Raw genomic sequence first — 19,174 nt, 5'->3', positions numbered from 1 at the left:
CTTTTCGATTGGCTCAGGCACGCCGGGGGGGGCGGGAACAGGCTCACGCGGCGCTTCCACTCATTGGCGGGCGGAGAAAACACGTGGCGGGGTGCGCGAGAGGCCCTCTGGGACTTGTAGTCTTCTTCCCGAGGCGCAGCGTGGAGGGGGCGGGGCGAGGTGCGTTTGTGATGCTGATCGAAGGGGGTGTGCGCAGGAGGCGCGCAGGAGCGACGGCGCGCCGCTGGTGTCATGCGGAAGATGGCGGCGTCCAGGGGAGGCTGAGGGCGCTGGGGAGGTAGAGGCAGGTTTCCGTACAGCCTGAGCGTGCGGCTTTGGGGATCCCTTCGCTCCGTTTCCTGCTCTCAGGTTTCGCGCCGGTCGTCCTCCCAGGCTCTCGGGCGCGATGTGGAGGAGCTGCCTCCGGCTGCGGCACGCCGGGCGCCGCCTCCTGAACCCGCCCCGGGGTGCCCTCACCGCCTCCGTGCGGCCGGGGCCAAACCCCCTGATCCCTGCCCGGGCCTACGCGCCCCCAACAGGTGAGGGAGGCCAGGGCACATTCTCTTTTGGCCAGGGCCCGAGCCGGGCTAAGGTGGGCTGAGGGGTTCGGCTGTGCAGGGCGGGGTAACCGAGGCAGGGCTCAAGCTCGTGAGGTTACGCAGTTCAATCGGGTCCCCCTGTGGATCGGGGAAAATAGAAGCCCAGGCAAGGGCAGACCACCCGAGGGCACACATCGCGTCACTGCGTGAGACGGTAGTTGCCATTTGGCACGTGCAGCTTTTCTCAAAGCTTCTGGTTTTCTTTTCCAATAAGGAAAGCAGATGGCATTCTTGTTCTCAGACAGGGAAACTCGGGTTCTCGATCAGTACTACACCTAGGTCACAGAGCACACTCAGAAATTTGTGGAGGGCATCAGTCGGCCTGACCTTTTCCTGTGTCCCCATGGCTGGGCACAGAAGGGTCCTGGAACCGGGGCATTCAGTGGCCATTCAGTCTTCCATCCTGGCCAGTTTCTCTGCAGGTTTCCTGGCCCTCCCTCCCACTGTCCTACCACAATACCTGCCGTTTCTTCTCAGGAGTTGACCCTGGTGCCTCCTTTCTCTCATTCTGACTGATAAGGCCTAGAAGAAGGTAGTGATTCTTTCACTGATTCTGGGGAGAGTTTTAGGGTAAGAGTGGGAATGACTCCCTTAAACGAGTGAAGAGTAGTAACACTCTTTTCATTCAGTTTTTCTGTGCTGAGAGCTGGAGGCAGGGTGGTCTTCAAGGCAGGCATGGTCCTACCTAACGATCACTGTCATAGATCACTGCAGGGTATACTAGTCTCATTAAACAACAGCGTATAATATCCTGCGATAAGGGAAGTACAAAGAAGCTGTGAGAACATAAGGAAGCACGTGCTCCCATCTTGGAGGTTTTGAGGGTCAGGAAAGGGTCTTGAATGAAAGGACATTTCAGCTGAGTCTTGATAGATGAGTTGGAGTTCAGTGGAGAGGAGGAGGAAGAGTATTTGGTGGCCAGAACAAGTTCAGAGGTGACTGCAGGCTGTGAGGGACTTTGCTGTAACACTACTTACTTTAAAAAATCTAGAACTCTCCAGGTAGTTTGACATTGTGGCAGAAGTACAGATCTGGGGTCTAACGCTGGCTGAACCTCTGAGGTACTGTGTGATCTTGGGCGCCGGACTGCTTCCTTTGGGCCTCATTTTCCTTCATGAGTTGAAGGACTAGGTTGCCTCTGAGGGTCCTTCTGTTAAGTTTCATAATTTTATACAAATGGGGGAGAGAGCTGGATACAGCAAGTAGCCTGAGCTTTCACCTGTCAGGGTCCAAGTTGAAGGGCCTGAAAGTGGGCCATGAAGAGCCAGTAAAGAAGAAGAAGGAGGGGCATTTGTGATATTGTGAGTTATAAGAAGAAATATCCCGTTGACTCGTCGAACAACATAAGGGTTGGGGGCACCACTACCAGCCCCCCACATCGAAAATTCACATATAACTTTTGACTCCCCCAAAACTTAATTACTAATAACCTACTGTTGACCAGAAGTGTTACCGATAGCAGTCGAGTAACACACATTTTGTATGTTACATGTATTATATTCAATATTCTTAACGTAAGCTAGATAAAAGAAGATGTTATTGAGAAGATTAGAATCATAAGGAAAAGATCAGGAGGAAGAGAAAATAACATTTACCGTACTGTAAAAAATCCAGGTGTGAGTGGACCTGTGCAGTTCCAACCCACATTGTTCAAGGGTCAACTGTCTATATTTGTTCTCCCTTCAGTTCCTGGCACACATCTCTTAAAACCCTTGTAATTTACTAAGCAATAAGAGCTATGGAAGAGGCTTTTGTTATTTTTGATCTTTTGTCCTAAAGTAGCTCCAGAGATATAAAGTTGAAAGCAGTATGTTATTCATAAGCTCCTTTCAACCACACCTGAGGTTATGTTAATGAGGTGGCTTTTGGAAAATACCTAAAGATGGGGGCTGGTTGCCAGGGGAACCAACCGCAAGATTAGAGGTTTGGTACTTTCAGTCCCACCCCCTGGCCCTTGGGGAGGGGAGAAGGGCTGGAGAGATGGACTTGATTGCTAATGGCCTGTGATTTAATCAACAATGCCTGTATAATGAAGCCTCCATAGAACCCCTGAACTGTGGGGTTCAGAGAGCTTCAGGGGTGGTGAACACTTGGAGATGCTGGAAGAATAGCATGCTCAGAGAAGGCACGGAAGCTCCACACCCTTTCCCCTAAACCTTGCCCTGTGCATCTCTTCATGTGGCTGATGCTGAGTTATATCCTTTTATAATGAGCTGGTAATCTAGTAAGTTAAATCTTTATCTAGAGTTCTATGAGCTGCTCTGGCAAATTCATCAAATCTGAGGAGGGGTCCTGGGAACCTCTGATGTATAGCCAGCGGTCAGAAGCATAGGAGACAACCTGGGCTTGCAGTTGGCATCTGAAGGAAGCGGGGAATGCAGTCTTGTGGGACTCATGAGTCCTTAACTTCTGGGATCCAATGCTATCTCCAGGCAGATAGTGTCAGAACTTCTTTGAATTGTAGGACACCCAGCTGATGTCACAGAGTTGATTGGTGGCAAACCCCACAGGCGTTTGGAGCAGAGAGGGTCTGTGTGAATCTGTAAAGGAAAACGAGAGTTTCCTTTACAACATCCCGGGAAGGTTCAACATGACCGAAGCGGACATGTATGGCGTTCACTGAAACTGGCACAGGCAGATCATTCTTTTGGATTAGCGGTGCCATTTCCCATTATGGTGGCAAGTGATCTACCATCTCTGTTTCCTTTCTACTGCAGACTTTACTGGTTTAGGCTCTTGCAAGTAGCTGGCACATGAAAGAGAATAGGAATGAAAAAATGAGGCCCAGTGGGAGAGAGGTCCATGAGACCAGGCCTGTGAGTGCACTGCAAAGACATTACCACTTTGAGTCTTAGAAATGGTGCAATATTAAACCCAAGTGGGGGCCTTCTCCATGAAGACTCTGGCAAGCAGATTGAACTTGGCTCCTTAGGAATGGCCATGCCAGGGAAGGTTGTCAGGAGAGGAGGGGGCTGGGAAAGGATAACTGGGGTTTTAGAGGAGATTTTGCAGCAAGGAGGCCTGTGTGAGGGTATGTGGTGGTCCGGCTCTGTGCCAGTTGTCAGAGATCCATCAGCTGTTGAGAGGGGAAGGTGTTCTGGAGAGGCTGCATGCCTGGCTGAGTGCCAACACCCAGTGAAGTCAAGGCTGAAAGTCTTGTCTCCTCTGTTTTCAAATTGTCACCTGGACAAGTCATTTAGCTTCTCACGGTCTACCACTTCAGAGGCATTACTTGGCCTGTCTTCATAGAATGGTTGTGTTGGGTTGAGGGAGATTCTGTAGATAAATCCCAGCCTGCCACCTGTTTTTTAAATAAAGTTTTATTGGAACACAGCCATGCCCATTCATTTTCGTATAATCTAAGGCTACTTTAACTACTGAGTTGACTGGTTGCAACAGAGACCATATGGCCTGCCAAGGCTAAAATATTTACTCTAGCTCTTTATGGAAGAAGTTGGCCAACCCCTCCCCAGGCTGGTAGAGCAATTTGGAAAAAAACTGTATTTAGATAATTTAGCTCATTTACATTACTTGCTGTGGCAGATGCATTTGCCCTGAAGATTTTTTTAACAGCTTTATTGAGATTCAATTCACTTATAGTTCACTTATTTAAAATGTATAATTCAGTGGTTTTTAGTATACTCACAGAGTTGTACAACTATCAACAAAGTTCTAGAACACTTTTGTCACCCCAAAAGAAGCCCTGTACCCTCTAGCTATCATCTTCTTCCCTGCCTTTCCCATTCTCCCTAGACAACCACTATTTTACTTTCTGTCTGTATAGATTTCCCTAGTTTGGACATTTCATAAATGGAATGTGGTCTTTTCTGGCTGGCTTTTTTACATTTAGTCTATTTTCAAGGTTTATCCAAGTTGTAGCATTTATCAGTACTCCATTGTCTTTCATAGCTGAGTAATATTCCATTGTATGGCCTTATATCTTACTTATCCATTCATCCACTGATGAACATTTGGGTTGTTTCCCTCTTTTGGCTATTCTGAATGCTGCTTATAAACACTTGTCTATAAGTTTTTATGTGGGCATATGTTTTTTTTGTTTGTGGTTTTTTGTTTGGGTATATGTTTTCATTTCTCATAGGTACAGATCTAAGAGTAGACTTGCTGGTCACATGGCAACTGTTTGACTTTTTGAGAACTGCCACACTCTTCCACGGTTTAACTGCCACGCTTTTTCAGTTTATATTTCCACCAGCAGTGTATGAAGGTCCCACTTTGTCCACATCCTTGCCAACACTAGTTATTATCTGTTTTTTTTTTTTTTTATAGCCATCCTAGTGGGTGTGAAATAGTTTCTCCTCGTTTTGTTTTGCGTTTCCCTGATGATGATGACGTCCAGCATCTTTTCATGTACTTATTTTGTATATTTTCTTTGGATAAGTCTCTATTCAGATTCTTCGGCCAGTTTTTAATTGGGTTGTCTTTTTATCATTGAGTTGTAAGAGTTCTTAAATAGTTGGTCTGAAGAATTTTGATACCTGAAAACGGTTGGAGCCGCCCTAGGATTATGGATGGAGGGATGCCCTAAGTCAAATGTAGCTTTAAGGCTTAAGGACCGCCAGATGGCACTGTTTAAAAAGATAAAGGTGTTGAGACCTCTGGCAGAGGGCACTTCCTCTGTTCTTGGTGCACTGTGGGAGTCGTAGTCCTGAGGCTTTGAGTCTTTCCAAAGCAAAGGCCTGGTGAAAATTGAGTCTGGTAGAAAGATCACTCACTAGTCTGTGAGGCCTGGGACAGGAGGAGGAATGTAGGGGAAGTGACACAGAAACACCCTGTTTCTTTATATGGATTGAAAAAACCTCATAGGAAAAAGGGACCTGCTGATGGACATTAATTTCCAATTCAGCACTACACATGAGTAGTTTTTTAAGTTCTCTGCTTAAATAGCCTGTTTTCTTGTGGCCAGCTTTTAATTCAACACTTTTTCACGTACCTATTTCTTTGTATCTGCATAATCCACACCTAAAAGGCACTGAGTGTGTTTTTGCCACTGAAACAGATGTTCTGTAAAGGGAGCGATTCATACTCAGAATAGACCGGAGTTCTGTGTGAGCTCAAAGGCTAGGCTGTTAATTTCATCTTTAAAGATGAGGTTCCTGTTGCTGTTAGTTCGTCCCGTGTTCACTGAGAACATGGGTGCTTCAGGGTTCCGGGTCTCATCATTTATTTTCTGTGACTCAAGGCCATTGAGGGCCCAGGTGAAGAACATTGTTGGGGGTCATGGATTCCACCAAATGATTTTCTAGATCCTGGCTTTGTTTGCTTATGTGAATCCCTAACTTGGCTCCCTATGCCTCCACACTGTGACCTACCCAACCCCCTCCCCCAGATCTGGCACAGATCGGTCTTGTCCTTTCGTCCATGGTTTTAGTTCTCCAAACTCTCATGCGGCTGAGGCTGAGGACCTTCGTGTAAGCTGTTTCTTCTGCTAGAAATGCCTTCCACCCCCCCACCCCACCCCAAGAAACGAATCCATCCGTGCAGATTGGGTAACTCCTTCCTCACCATCAGGTCTCGGAGGAAATCTGACCGCTTGGAGGTCTTCCTTTATCCCATGATGAGATTAGGCTCTCCTGGTGTGTGTCTCCAGTGATCCTTGGCCTTTGGCCATCAGTGACTGTTTGGCTGGTTTAGTGTTTGGCTTCCCAGTAGACAGGAAGTGCCTGAGGGCAGGGCAAGCTTTGATTTCGATCCCCAAGACTTACCCCGCTTCCTGGAACAGGATTAGTACTCACCGAAGTTTGTTCCAAGGTGAGTTTGCCCCTCCACGTATCCACTGCATTCAGGAGAGCACCTGTCTAAAACACGCTGCACGGGGGGTGCCTGCCCTCTTCAGAGGCCCGGCAGCCTTTGTGCTCCTTTTGCCTGGAGCTGTCCTGTCTTTCTGCAGGGTTTACTGCTGTTACGAGCAATTTTGGTTGACCCAGCCTCGCCCTTCTATCCTTCCCACTCCCTTCCATTTTTTTCTTCTTAATCAGGCACAGAGGGGGACCTGGCCAGGACAGAGGAAGCAAGGCCTGACCACCAAAGCAGAGGGGAAAAAAAGACTTTCCTCATGGGAAACCTCGCCATCCTGGCAGCTTTAGGTTCAGCCCTTGCTGTCAGTTTCTGTCCGGAATCCAGGTCTCTTGGGCCCATCTCCCAGGGCTGTGTTCAGCCATGTGCTAGAATGCTCTCTGCTGGCACTTCCTGCTGATGAGGGCAGATCCTTCCCCCAGTGATGATGAATCAGCTTTCACAGCTCTTCCCACTTCCTGCCTGGTCTGGCTCTGGACACGTTGCCCAGCTCAGGCATTGGAGAACATACTGGATGTGGTCCGGGTGCCTCAATCCAGGCCTCCAGACCTACACAAGGAGGCCTCCAGATTCGTGTCTCATCCACTCTCTGAATGTGACCGGATGGCACGTGAACTTGGGGCATTCAAAAGCACCAGCATGGGGTAAACATTCCATTTTGGTGTTAAACGCGTGAGAGAATCGCTATTATGATTTCAGATAGAGGTGGCAATTCATGCCCTGATAATACAGCATCATCTTGGTGGCCAGATCCTATCACTTTTTTTTTTTTAACTATTTAAACTACATAAAGACAGTGATTTTTGGCATTTTTATTTGTTGTTTGATCCCACATACCTAGAATGGTACCTGACACATGGTAGACGTGCAATTTTTTTTGGTTGGTAAACAGTTTGGGCCTTTGTTGAGTAAAACACAGCTGTGGAAATGCAATTTGGCGCCCTTTTTGGGAAAGCGTCAACGATAGAGCACGAGACTGATGAAAAAACTGATGTGATGTGGAAAACCGAAAAACACCACGTTTGGAGGCCAGACACCCTCCCTCCACCAACCCTCCCCCCCCCCGCACAAATGAAGTTTTCCTGATTTTCATTGTCTGTTTGACTTAATTTTAACTTAAGCCTGGTTTTTGTTCTTTGGGTTTTTTTTTTTTCCTAAAGCATTCAAAATGAATGAATCTCCTCCTCCCCATGCTGCATCAGTGTGTCCAACAAGTGACTTTAGTCAGGGACTCTGAAGGCTCTTAACCCCAGTGATTTTTGTGACAGAACGAACAAGCAAATGAGGCAAGGTTTTGTGTTTATTTATTTATTTTTAAAGATTTATTTATTTATTTGAGAGAACGAGAATGAGAGAGAGAGAGAGCACATGAGAGGGGGGAGGGTTAGAGGGAGAAGCAGGCTCCTCACTGAGCAGGGAGTGTGATGTGGGACTCGATCCCGGGACTCCAGGATCATGACCTGAGCTGAAGGCAGTCACTTAACCAACTGAGCCACCCAGGCGCCCCAAGGTTTTGTGTTTATTGCAAATGTTACAGCTGGGTTATGGTTTTTAGCTTCCAAAATGTGACCTATTTGTTCTTTATTAGTAAACGGAGTCTGCATAATTCCTTAGGAGGCACTCTTAGTTTTAAGAGGGGGGATTTGTTTACATTTTCTTTTTTTTTTAAGATTTTATTTATTTATTAATTTGAGAGAGAGAATGAGAGAGAGAGCATGAGAGAGGGGAGGGTCAGAGGGAGAAGCAGACTCCCCGCTGAGCAGGGAGGCCGATGTGGTACTCGATCCCGGGACTCCAGGATCATGACCTGAGCCGAAGGCAGTCGCTTAACCAACTGAGCCACCCAGGCGCCCTTGTTTACATTTTCATAGAAGGTTATATTCAAGTTATTTTCAGATCTCACAGGTCGCATATTCTCCCCACTTTTTAAAAAATTTTTAAAAAAGATTTTACTTATTTGAGAGAGAGCATGAGAGGGCAGAAGGTCAGAGGGAGAAGCAGACTCCCTGCCAAGCAGGGAGCCCGATGCGGGACTCGATCCTGTGACTCTGGGATCATGACCTGAGCTGAAGGCAGTTGCTTAACTGACTGAGCCACCCAGGCGCCCTATTTTCCCCTTTCTTAAAGGAATGTTTGGAGTTCCCGTTGAATACGCAGGCATGCTGGTTAATTAGGTTAATTAATTGGATAGAGAGGTTGAGAGATGCTCCTGGGATCTCTCCTCACTTCCTGTGTGCCACACACATGCACGCGCATGTCCATACCGCTTTTCCTCTTTTGCCGTCTTAGAGGCATCAGACTCTTGCCCAAAATAGGTCTCTGGCTTTATCGCATTCAGACACCATCTTTGGACTGGGGCACATTGTTCTGGCATGGGGGCAGTGCTGGCGGGGGTGGTGTGTGTGTGGGGGGCCTGCCTAGAAATTAAAGCAGAAGGTGCTAGAAAAATCTGTCACATCAGATAGTTCGCGGCTTCGAGATGCTTTGCGATCAGACTGTCTGTCCCTGGGCTCGGGGGCTGGTGGGGGCCTGACCAGTGTGTCCCGTCCTTCCCTCATCCCTGGAGAGTGAATGCCCTCCTCCCCGCCCCCCCCCCCCCGCCCCAGCTTTAATCAGGAGCCGTTGATTACACCACGTAGAGTAGGGCAGACCTTGAATAGCGATATGAAAATCAAGCCAATCAATCAGCATTAGCAGTAATGACACAAGCCGGTCTTGTCACTTCCTGAGCCGTCTCGATGTTATTTTAAACTGCCTTTTTGAAAAATCTCTTTTACAGAAAGGAAGAGGTTTTATCAGAATGTCAGCATCACACAGGGTGAAGGTGAGTGTCTGAAATTTTGACTGCCTCTTTTTCTTTTTCTTTTCCTTTTTTTCCCCTGTGAATGGGTAGAAACATTTTTCATCTCTGGCCGGTTTCAGTGGTGAGATTACCCTTCGTGCTTTTGTTGGGGAGGTTTCTGTAAGCCCTCCGTGAAGGGACTCACAGTTGTCTTTGTCTGCACTGATTCAAGTAGCTAAATATAGGAATGGTCACTCGATTCCACTTAACAATCCCTGAGAGCTTTTCATTTGATCTTTCAAGGTGGCTTTGAGATAAACCTGGACCACAGGAAGCTGAAAACTCCCCAAGCCAAGCTCTTTACTGTCCCCAGCGAGGCCTTGGCCATCGCGGTGGCCACTGAATGGGACTCCCAGCAGGACACCATCAAGTTCTACACCATGCACCTGGTAACAAGTTCCCGAACCTCTACCCCAATGCCCGCGGCTGGCTTCCTAGGGTAGCTGGCAAAAATCGAGACTCCTTTCCAAATTCGGATAAGGCCCTCGGGGGTGGACTTCTGCCACACTCACCTCCTTGAACGTGCTGACTGTTCCCCGCCTGGCCCCCTGTGGTTCCCGTGCTCAGAACACCATCCTGGATGACTGGTTCCTCCTCTGGTCTCAGGACAGGTGTCACCTTCCCTCGATGCCCAGCTCTCTTATTTTCTGTCACGCCACCTGCTCATTTCTTTTGCCAGCACATACGCAATTGATAATTGTCCATTCGATGTTTGCACTCTCAGAGTCTGTCTCTTCCACTGCCTGGTGAGCCCAGAGGGGCAGGGCCATGTTTGTCTCACCAGTCCATAGCCAGCCCTGCGCCTGAGGCTCAGTTGGCACTCAGTGGGTATTGGTTGAGTGTAGGAACGCACGGGGCCAGGTGGGTGAGGTGGGACAGCTCCCCTTGGAGCGCGCCCTCCATCCACACATGGTGGCTCGCTGAGACGCTAGAACAGACCGGGACAGGGGCTGGCTAAACTCTTCAGGTCTGGGCTCTGCGGCTTCCAAACCGTCACCTTGGGCAAGCTACTGGCCCTTCTCAGCCCCGTGGTCCCCATCTGTGAAAGGTGATGAGGACGGGATGATGTGATGCTGGAACATCTTTGGTATGGTTCTTGGCAGAGGGAGAACACTCAGTCAGCACGGGAAACAGTGCTGTTGTCCTGGTCATTCACGTGCTTGGCCTTGACTTACAGACCCAGGCGGGCGTCCTCAGCATCTTCACAGCCTGCCGTGGGGCTGGCCTGCTCCTTTGGCTATCTGAGGAAATGAGGGTGACACGGCTACAAACTAATTGTCCTAGTACCGAAGCCACCTAGCTGGGAAAGTCACCCTGCTTCTGGTTTGGCTCATTTGTTTCCCTGCTTCCTGAGGTGGTCAGGGAGCCAGCTTGGGGCTTCTCAGTCAGATCTGAGTTCTAGTAACTGACCTCTCTAGGCCTCAGTTTCTACATCTCTGAAATGGTTGTGATAGTCGTACCTACTCCAGAGGGTGTCATGAGGATTCATTGAAATATAGCAGAGCCTGGTAGTGGGATCGTGAGACCTGGGGGAGGTTTGTAACTCCTGGGGTGACTGTGAGTCTCCCCTGGGCCCACGGGCTGTCACGCTGCATTCGGCTCCGAGCCTGGCTGACAAAGGCGCTCAGTAGATGGGCTGCAGCTGAGGTTGTGGAGATACCAGGGGTCTAGGGCTTCCATTTGGCTCTGGCACTCCCTGGGTGGTGCTTTCTGGGTTCTCCGTGTTGCTCTGGGTCAGCAGCAGTATCCTTCTGGAGCGCAGTGCATTTGCCTGGGCCCAGCGGTGGTGACAGTGCTTCTTGCCTCTTGCTTCAGACCACACTGTGCAACACGTCTTTAGACAACCCTACCCAGCGGAACAAGGACCAGCTGATCCGGGCAGCTGTGAAGTTTCTGGACACTGACACCATCTGGTAATTGACATTTAGATGGGCCTTCCCCTGGGACTGAGCGGGCCCCCTGGGCTGTTTGCCTCATTTGCCCAGACCGTTATCAGCGGAAGGAGAGGCAGACCCTTCCTTTTCCTTTATCTGCCAGGGCAGGGAGGTGGTCTGCCTGACATCACCACTTAGCTGCCCTGCGGATCCCTGCGGGGGAGGGCTCCTCAGGCTGCTGCCTTACAAGAGCACCGGGTGCTCCTCTCCTGCGGCCCAGCAGCTATCCCTGGGTCTGGGCTGGGGTGCGGGGGTAGCATATGCAGCTCTTGCAGGCTCCAGGACCAAGGGGGTCACTTTTCAACCCCCAGCGGGGCCTCCGATCCTGGACTTCCACCCATCCTCACGTAGGCATCCTTGTCGTCACTCATCCGCTTGGACACAGGGATGGTTGGTGGTTGATGTCAGGGGCTTCTTCCACTTCTGAATTCTCCCCTCGTGTCTAGGTTCTTTAGCTAACTGGCCAGTGGTGTTGAAGGAAAGTTCGAGAAACAGCAGACCTGGTCAAGCTGCACTCTCCTCTCAGCCGCCCATTTTCCTGTGCACTCATGACCTCTCTTCTCCCTTCTGCTCACACTGCACTGTGGCTTTCCCCGGTGCCCCCTCATCTTCTGGTCCCCAGGGGCCTTTCCCCTCAGCTCCCCACACCTGACTCCCATTTCTGTGTCTCTTGGTCGAAACAAGTGGGATAGCCTGGCACCAGGTGGGGACCCAAGCCAGCAGCTGCGTCGGGAGCCGTTCAGGCTCATGCAGTGTGCACAGGCAGTTTGTGGCCAAGGGGCGCAGTCTCTTAGAAGGATTAGGGGAGGTAGAGGTGCAGTGACTTGAGCTGGCGCAGCATCCTAGGGTCAGGTGGGTGTGGATCTGGGGGTGCAGTATTAGTGTTTAGAATCGCATTGACCTAGTGCTGCAAGCCTTGGCCTGTGAAGTAACAAGGGACGTTTAGGACAGTAGTTCTCAAACTCAAGCCTGTGGTAGAATCCCCTGGAGGGCTCGTTAAAACACAGATTGCTGGTCTCCACCCCCAGAGGTTCTGCTTTCCGTAGGTGTGGGGTGGGACCTGGGAACTGGCCTTTGTAGCAAGTTCCTAGGGGACTCTCTGTTGCTGGCCCCGAGGCTACCTTCTGAGAACTGCTGCTTTAGGGAAGGACTTGTAGAGCTTGGCCGGGGCGGGGGCAGTTGAGAAGTTTTATTTTACTCTTGCCTTTTAGGTTTTTCCATTGTCTGTCACTGAGTGAAGGAATTATACCTTTTTTATTAATGAAGGTGATTTTTGCAATGAATTAGCTACAGGGTGGAAGAGCCGGCGACGTTAGTCGAACTGCAAAAGAACGAGTGGGACCCAATCATGGAATGGGCCGAGAAGAGGTGAGATGCACAGCCCCGCAGGCTTGGGCAGGCTGGTGGGGTCAGGGGTCACACTGGACCGCTGAAGCCCTTAGCTGCTTGACTTTCTGAGTTCAGAGCACCCATGGGATTCAACAGCTCCTGGATGTTGAGGGATAGGGCCGGCCCCCTTGGAAAAAAATCCTCCTCAAATTAGCATCAGTCACCACGCACCAAGTGCGTGCTGCGTGGGGATGGAGCCCCAGCTCTGCCATGATTGGCTGTGTGATCTGGGGCTAGTGCCTTGAGCTCTCTGAGCTTCCTCGTCTGTGAGTGGGCCTCATCATCCCCACCCCTTAGCGTGTTGTGAGAGGTAAACTAAGTGATGGCTAGCATCCTGCTTGGCACACGGTAAAGGCGCAGATCTGGGCACTGATCATCTCTGTCATTGTCAAAATCGTTGTCCTTTTTTTAAACTGAATCCCAAAACAGTGTGTATGATATATACACACATGAGGACAAGTCTGGGAACACCGATCCTGTGGACGTAAGGCTTCTAGAAGTGGATGATACTCAGTATTTTTCCCTAGCGGAAAGATTCTTCTGTGCAAAATTGCACAAACTATTGATATGGTGGCGAAATAAACTCAATTTCATTTCATTCCAGGGGGGTTTGGGAGGGTTGCTGCCGTGGTACCACCTTGACCTCAGTATTCTGTAAGCTGATACAAGTAGTTTTTGGCATAACATTTTGCACAGAAGCGCTCTCCGCCTGTGTCATTTGTCCACGTTTCCCGAGTGCCCACAACGTGCCAGATATCCATTGGTTTTACAGTAAAACGCATAGCTGGTGCACTGAAGGACCAAATAAAATGTCACAACGACAATACTGCGTAAGAGCTGTGAAGATGCAGTGTCATTTCAGAGTCTAATGAAACGTAACACTAGTGTAGGTGCCTGGAGATCTCTGCCATGGGACAAAATTGTCCACTTTCTGTGGCACTCAAGATTCTCATCCTTGAGAGTTTACAAAACAGCTTGGCCATTTGCTGTGCTCCATTTGTACCATTAGAAATTTCAGCAAGAATATTTCTAAACCAATGGGAAAAATGAGTTACATAGGAAAGAAAATTACAAAAATTGCTTTTAGTGTATTACATTTTTCCTATTCTTTATGTAGTTACTGTTGCTCTTGAAAATGTGTCATTCTTAAAGCCAGCTCATGTTCCAGACCAAAAGCAAAGGCTTGTATGCAGTAGAGGCTTAATAAATATTTGAAAAAGTGATTGGATGGTATAAGACACATAAAAGATCATTGTAAGAAAACGTGGGGCGCCTGGCTGGCTCAGTCGGTAGAGCGTGTGACTCTTGATCTCAGGGTTGTGGGTTTGGGCCCCATGTTGAGTGTAGAGATGACTTAAAAATAAAATCTTTAAAAAAAAAAATCTTTAAAAAATATTATTGTAGGGAAAATAATTTTTTTTTAAGATTTTATTTATTTATTTGACAGAGAGAGACACAGCCAGAGAGGGAACAGAAGCAGGGGGAGTGGGAGAGGGAGAAGCAGGCTTCCCATGGTGCAAGGAGCCCGATGTAGGACTTGATCCCAGGACCCTGGGATCGTGACCCGAGCCGAAGGCAGACGCCCAATGACTGAGCCACCCAGGCACCCAGGAAAATAATTTTTAAGAGGGGGAGGGGCAGAGGGAGAGAGAATCTTTTTTTTAATTTAAATTCAATTAATTAACATATAGTGTTTTGTTAGTTTCAGAGGTAGAGTTCAGTGATTTATCAGTCTTATATAACACCCAGTGCTCATTACGTCACGTGCCCTCCTTAACGCCCATCACCCAGTTACCCCATCCCCCCCCACATCCCTTCCAACAACCCTCAGTTTCCTGTGATTAAGAGTCTCTTATGACAATAGCCAAACTGTGGAAAGAGCCAAGATGTCCGTCGACAGATGAATGGATAAAGAAGATGTGGTATATATACACAATGGAATATTATGCAGCCATCAAAAGGAATGAGAGCTTGCCATTTGCAACGATGTGGATGGAACTGGAGGGTGTTATGCTGAGTGAAATAGGTCAATCAGAGAAAGACATGTATCATATGACCTCACTGATATGAGGAATTCTTAATCTCAGGAAACAAACGGAGGGTTGCTGGAGTGGTGGGGGGTGGGAGGGATGGGGTGGCTGAGTGATAGACACTGGGGAGGGTATGTGCTATGGTGAGCGCTGTGAATTGTGCAAGACTTGAATCACAGATCTGTACCTCTGAAACAAATAATGCAATACATGTTAAGAAAAGAAAGATAGCAGGAGGGGAAGAATGAAAGGGAGTAAATCGGAGGGGGAGACGAACCATGAGAGACGATGGACTCTGAAAAACAAACTGAGGGTTCTAGAGGGGAGGGGGGTGGGGGGATGGGTTAGCCTGGTGATGGGTATTAAAGAGGGCACATTCTGCGTGGAGCACTGGGTGTTATGCACAATGAATCATGGAACACTACATCATAAACTAATGATGTATGGTGATTAACATAACTAACAAAATTTAAAGAAAAAAAAAGTCTAATAGTTTGTCTTTCTCTCTGATTTCGTCTTCTTTTATTTTTCCCTCTCTTCCCCTATAATCCTCTGTTTTGTTTCTTAAATTCCACATAGGAGTGAGATCATATGATAATTGTCTTTCTCTAATTGATTTATTTCACTTAGTATAATACTCTAGTTCTATCCACGTCATTGTAAATGGCAAGATTTTATTTTTTGATGGCTGAATAGTATTCCACTGTATATATAAACCACATCTTCTTTATCCATTCATCTGTTGATGGACATCTGGGCTCTTGCCGTAGTTTGGCTATTATGGACATTGCTGCTATAAACACTGGGTGCAGGTGCCCCTTCGGATCACTACATTTGTATCTTTGGGGTACATACCCAGTAGTGCAATTGCTGGGTCATAGAGTAGCTCTATTTTCAACTTTTTGAGGAACCTCCATACTATTTTCCAGAGTGGCTGCACCAGCTTGCATTCCCACCAACAGTATAAGAGAGTTCACCCTTCTCTGCATCCTCACCAAGAGGAGAGAGAGAATCTTAAGCAGGCTCCATGCCCAGTGCAGACCCCAAGGCAGGGCTCAATCTCACAACCCTAACATTGTGACCTGAGCTGAAATCAAGAGTCAGATGCTTAACTGACTGAGCCACCCAGGCACCCCAGGAAAATAACTCTTTTTTTTTTTAAGATTTTATTTATTTATTTGAGAGAGAGAGGCAGAGAAACAGCATGAGAGGGGAGAAGGTCAGAGGGAGAAGCAGGCTCCCCGCTGAGCCAGGAGCCTGATGTGGGACTCAATCCCAGGACTCCGGGATCATGACCTGAGCTGAAGGCAGTCGCTTAACCAACTGAGCCACCCAGGTGCCCCCAGGAAAATAACTTTTTAAAGAAATCTTTTTGTGGTCTCAAATATGAAAAGTTTTCTTAAAAGGTTTAAAAAGAAGGCACCCCATGCTTTTGATGGAGATTCTAGGCAAAGGAGTTAGAATTTCAGGCAGCTGTGTGGACTCTGGCTCTGCTCTGGGGAGGCCACTGGCCATCGTGATAGATGCTCCCAGAATCCCTAAGACTAGCCGTCACAGGGCACGTGCATGCTTAGCAGTTGAGGACTTTACTTCTGGGTGAAAGCTGGGCCACACAGCACCACAGGGACATGCCGAAGCCTTTTCCTTTCAGATACGACGTGGAGATCGGCTCCTCCACCAGCATAATGGGGCCCAGCATCCCAGCCAGGACTCGGGAGGTGCTCGTCAGCCACCTGGCATCTTACAACATGTGGGCCCTACAAGGTATGCGTGGTGTTTCCCATGGCCTGGGAGGGTGGCATGACGGATATAGGCATCACCAGAACACTTGAGGGGCTGGCTCTGATGCTAACTAACCCTTCCACTCAGTCCCAGGAGGACAGCAGGCTCCTACCCTTGCAGGGGATAGTTGGCTCTGCCTTCTTCTTCAGGCGTCTTGACTTCAAGTCTCATTGGCCTGGCTTGAGTCACATGCCCATCTGCCAACCAGTCCCTGGACCAGGGGCTGGAGTCCTGTGACATGTCCGGTTCAAGTCATGTGCCCCCCCCTTCCCCCCCTCCCCGGGCAGGAGCAGAAAAGGAATTACACCCCCAGTGGAAATCAGAGTACTCTTTGAGAAGAATGGGGAATGGATACAGAGCCGGCCAGAAAGCGCACATCCCCTGTGACCATCGGTCCCCCACCGAGCACTTCTGTACCTCTCCAGGGCTGCAGGGGCTCGCAAAGAGAAGGTCTGGCAACTGCCCTGTCTTGGCGTGGGGGTGCCCTGGATCCTGATCTGGCTTGTGTCCCTGCAGGGATTGAGTTTGTAGTGACCCAGCTCAAGTCCCTGGTGCTGACCTTGGGCCTGATGGACCTGCACCTGACCGTGGAGCAGGCCGTGCTGCTGTCCCGCCTGGAGGAGGAGTACCAGGTGAGGAGCGTCCGCGGCCCGAGTCCCCGCTTCTCCCCTCCCTGGTTCAGACTGAGGGCGGGGGTGGGGGTGGGGTGGGCTAGCTAGCCCATCAAAAATGTTTTTATGTAGATTTGGCCTTTTGTGACTTTCACGTACATCCAGAAACCAAAACTCAGGGCCCACAAAAGTATTGTCAAGAAGCAGTGATATAACAGTAGTAAGTGCCACCATGTTCCGCTCTCCCCTCATCGCCTCACCTCTTCTGAACAGCCTGGCCAGGTGGGAGCTGTTGTTATCCCCATTTTGCACAGGGGGAAACTGAGGTCCGGGGTCACACCCCTGGAAAATGCTGGAGCCAGGGTTTGGAGCCAGGTCTGGGCAACTCCAGACTGAGGCGGTCACGGCACTTGGCAGATAGGGGTTCATGGGCGGGTCAAGATTGTCTGCTTGCACAACTGCACGGTGGGCCCCACTGACACGAAGAGCCCAGGCGCCCTCGCACTGCGGGTCATCTGGATGGCAGAGCAACCAGGGGGCTGCTATTTGTACAGAAGCTTTCATTTAGTGGGTTTGAAATTAATACGGTTTTGCTACACTGTCATTTGCATTTTTTAACTCTGAGAATTATGGCGTTCTCTGCAGTCTTTTTACTGTTTTTTTCTCCAACCTCAGAAGGTTAATTGCTATTACAAATCGGCTCCTAGCATGATGAAAACTCTTTTGTAATGACATTATTTCCTGAGTCCATCTAGTCATCTGCTCAGAAAAATGCCAGGGGGAAAAACTGTTTCTCTACCGCGAAAGGGGCTTGCTAGAGACATGGAATGGGCAGGGGTGATTTGTTGGGGGTGGGGGGCCAAGAAACCCGCTCTTAGGTTCGAGCCGCCATAAAACAGGGACTTACCTGTTCCCTCAAAGTATAAAATGCTCCTCGGACGACATATTAACAGTCGTCCATGTGGGGACGGTGGCTTGTGTGACGTGGCAGATCCCAGGTGCCCGGATGGGCTGGGGCGGCTGGGCCTCTGGCCGGGGAGGGGGCACTGCAGCCCAGCCTGGTGAGGCAGCTCACAGAGGATGACATTTTGCAGGCGGCCTCACACCAGCCTCCCTGTGGGAGGAGGACGGCATGCGGGTGGCGCCCCCTCGGGGAAGATGCACATGTGGTTTTGGGGCCAGGCCCACCCGGCAGTCTGGGTGCTCACGGGCCCTGGGCCTGGACTGCACCCCTCCCAAGCTGTCTGCACCCCATCAGCATGGGTGCCTGCTCTGCCCACCAGGGGGTTCTCCCCTGCTGCCTCCCCTGCGTGGGTCTCCTGTTTTGGCAAGATTGGGGCCTGGGCCCCCGAGCCCGGCTATGGGGATGGAATGTGGCTCTGGCCGGGAGGCAGCTGGGCACCTGCCAGCCACGCAGCAGCCTGTCCTGTCCTCTGCTCAGATCCAGAAGTGGGGCAACATCGAGTGGGCCCACGAGTACGAGCTGCAGGAGCTGCGGGCACGCACGGCCGCCGGCACCCTGTTCGTCCACCTCTGTTCCGAGAGCACCACGGTGAAGCACAAACTCCTGCAGCAGTGAGGCCTGGCCGGGTGCGCCCCCCGGCCCGCGGGGCCCCTGCTCGGCGTCGCTCTGCCATGCCCCCCGGGACCCAGCGTGACTGTGGAGGTCAGCCCGCGCCCCGACCGGGCGCCCCTGGCCCAGTTGGCAGCGAGCGAGCGGGACAAGCGAACGAGCGACTTCCTCTCAAGCTGGTTTTATTAAATACCTGTCTGCCCTGGGAACGCGTGGAGGCCTGTTCTCATTTGCGCCTCTGCTTTCCTCCATTCCTCTTGCTACGTCTGGGCTTCACCAAGGTCAGACGGCTTCCCTCCCACGACACGTCCTGCTCTCTGCTGCCCGTGGCCGGGAGCCTCACGCAGCTCTGTGCGGCCCTCAGCTGGGAGACGTTTTTCCCCTGGTTTTTTAATCAGTCTTTCGAAAGTGAGTCCTTTTTGTCCTACACTGGTTATTTCTATTTTTCCTAGTATTTTAGAAGAAAGCATTTACTCTTGAAAATAGAAAGCATGCATTGTTTGTGGGTTAAAAGCCCAGGTGGGCAGGGCAAGGCCGGCTGACTTGTAAGTGTCCTGCTCAGGGAGCCCCGACTGTCCTTCCTACTTGGCCACTCGCCCCACCCTGGGTGCCCTGTGCGGT

General features: G+C 49.9%; 1 protein-coding gene across 1 annotated transcript; it reads left to right on the top strand.

The window, feature by feature from the left end:
* Nucleotides 1-217: 217 nt before the first annotated feature.
* On the top strand, nucleotides 218-18,762 carry ATPAF2 (ATP synthase mitochondrial F1 complex assembly factor 2). The gene is made up of 8 exons (XM_028089587.2): nucleotides 218-518; nucleotides 9,172-9,216; nucleotides 9,478-9,623; nucleotides 11,050-11,147; nucleotides 12,456-12,536; nucleotides 16,239-16,351; nucleotides 16,886-17,001; nucleotides 18,422-18,762. Exons 1-8 carry the CDS (start codon nucleotides 386-388, stop codon nucleotides 18,557-18,559), a joined length of 870 nt encoding a protein of 289 aa, XP_027945388.1. The 5' UTR covers nucleotides 218-385; the 3' UTR covers nucleotides 18,560-18,762.
* Nucleotides 18,763-19,174: the final 412 nt, after the last annotated feature.

This window comes from Eumetopias jubatus, unplaced genomic scaffold (genome assembly GCF_037043125.1).
Source record: "Eumetopias jubatus isolate StellerSeaLion01/CBP00866 unplaced genomic scaffold, mEumJub1_p1.0 scaffold_10, whole genome shotgun sequence".
NCBI classification, from domain to species: Eukaryota; Metazoa; Chordata; class Mammalia; order Carnivora; family Otariidae; genus Eumetopias; species Eumetopias jubatus.
This window is presented reverse-complemented; position numbering and strand designations above follow the sequence as displayed.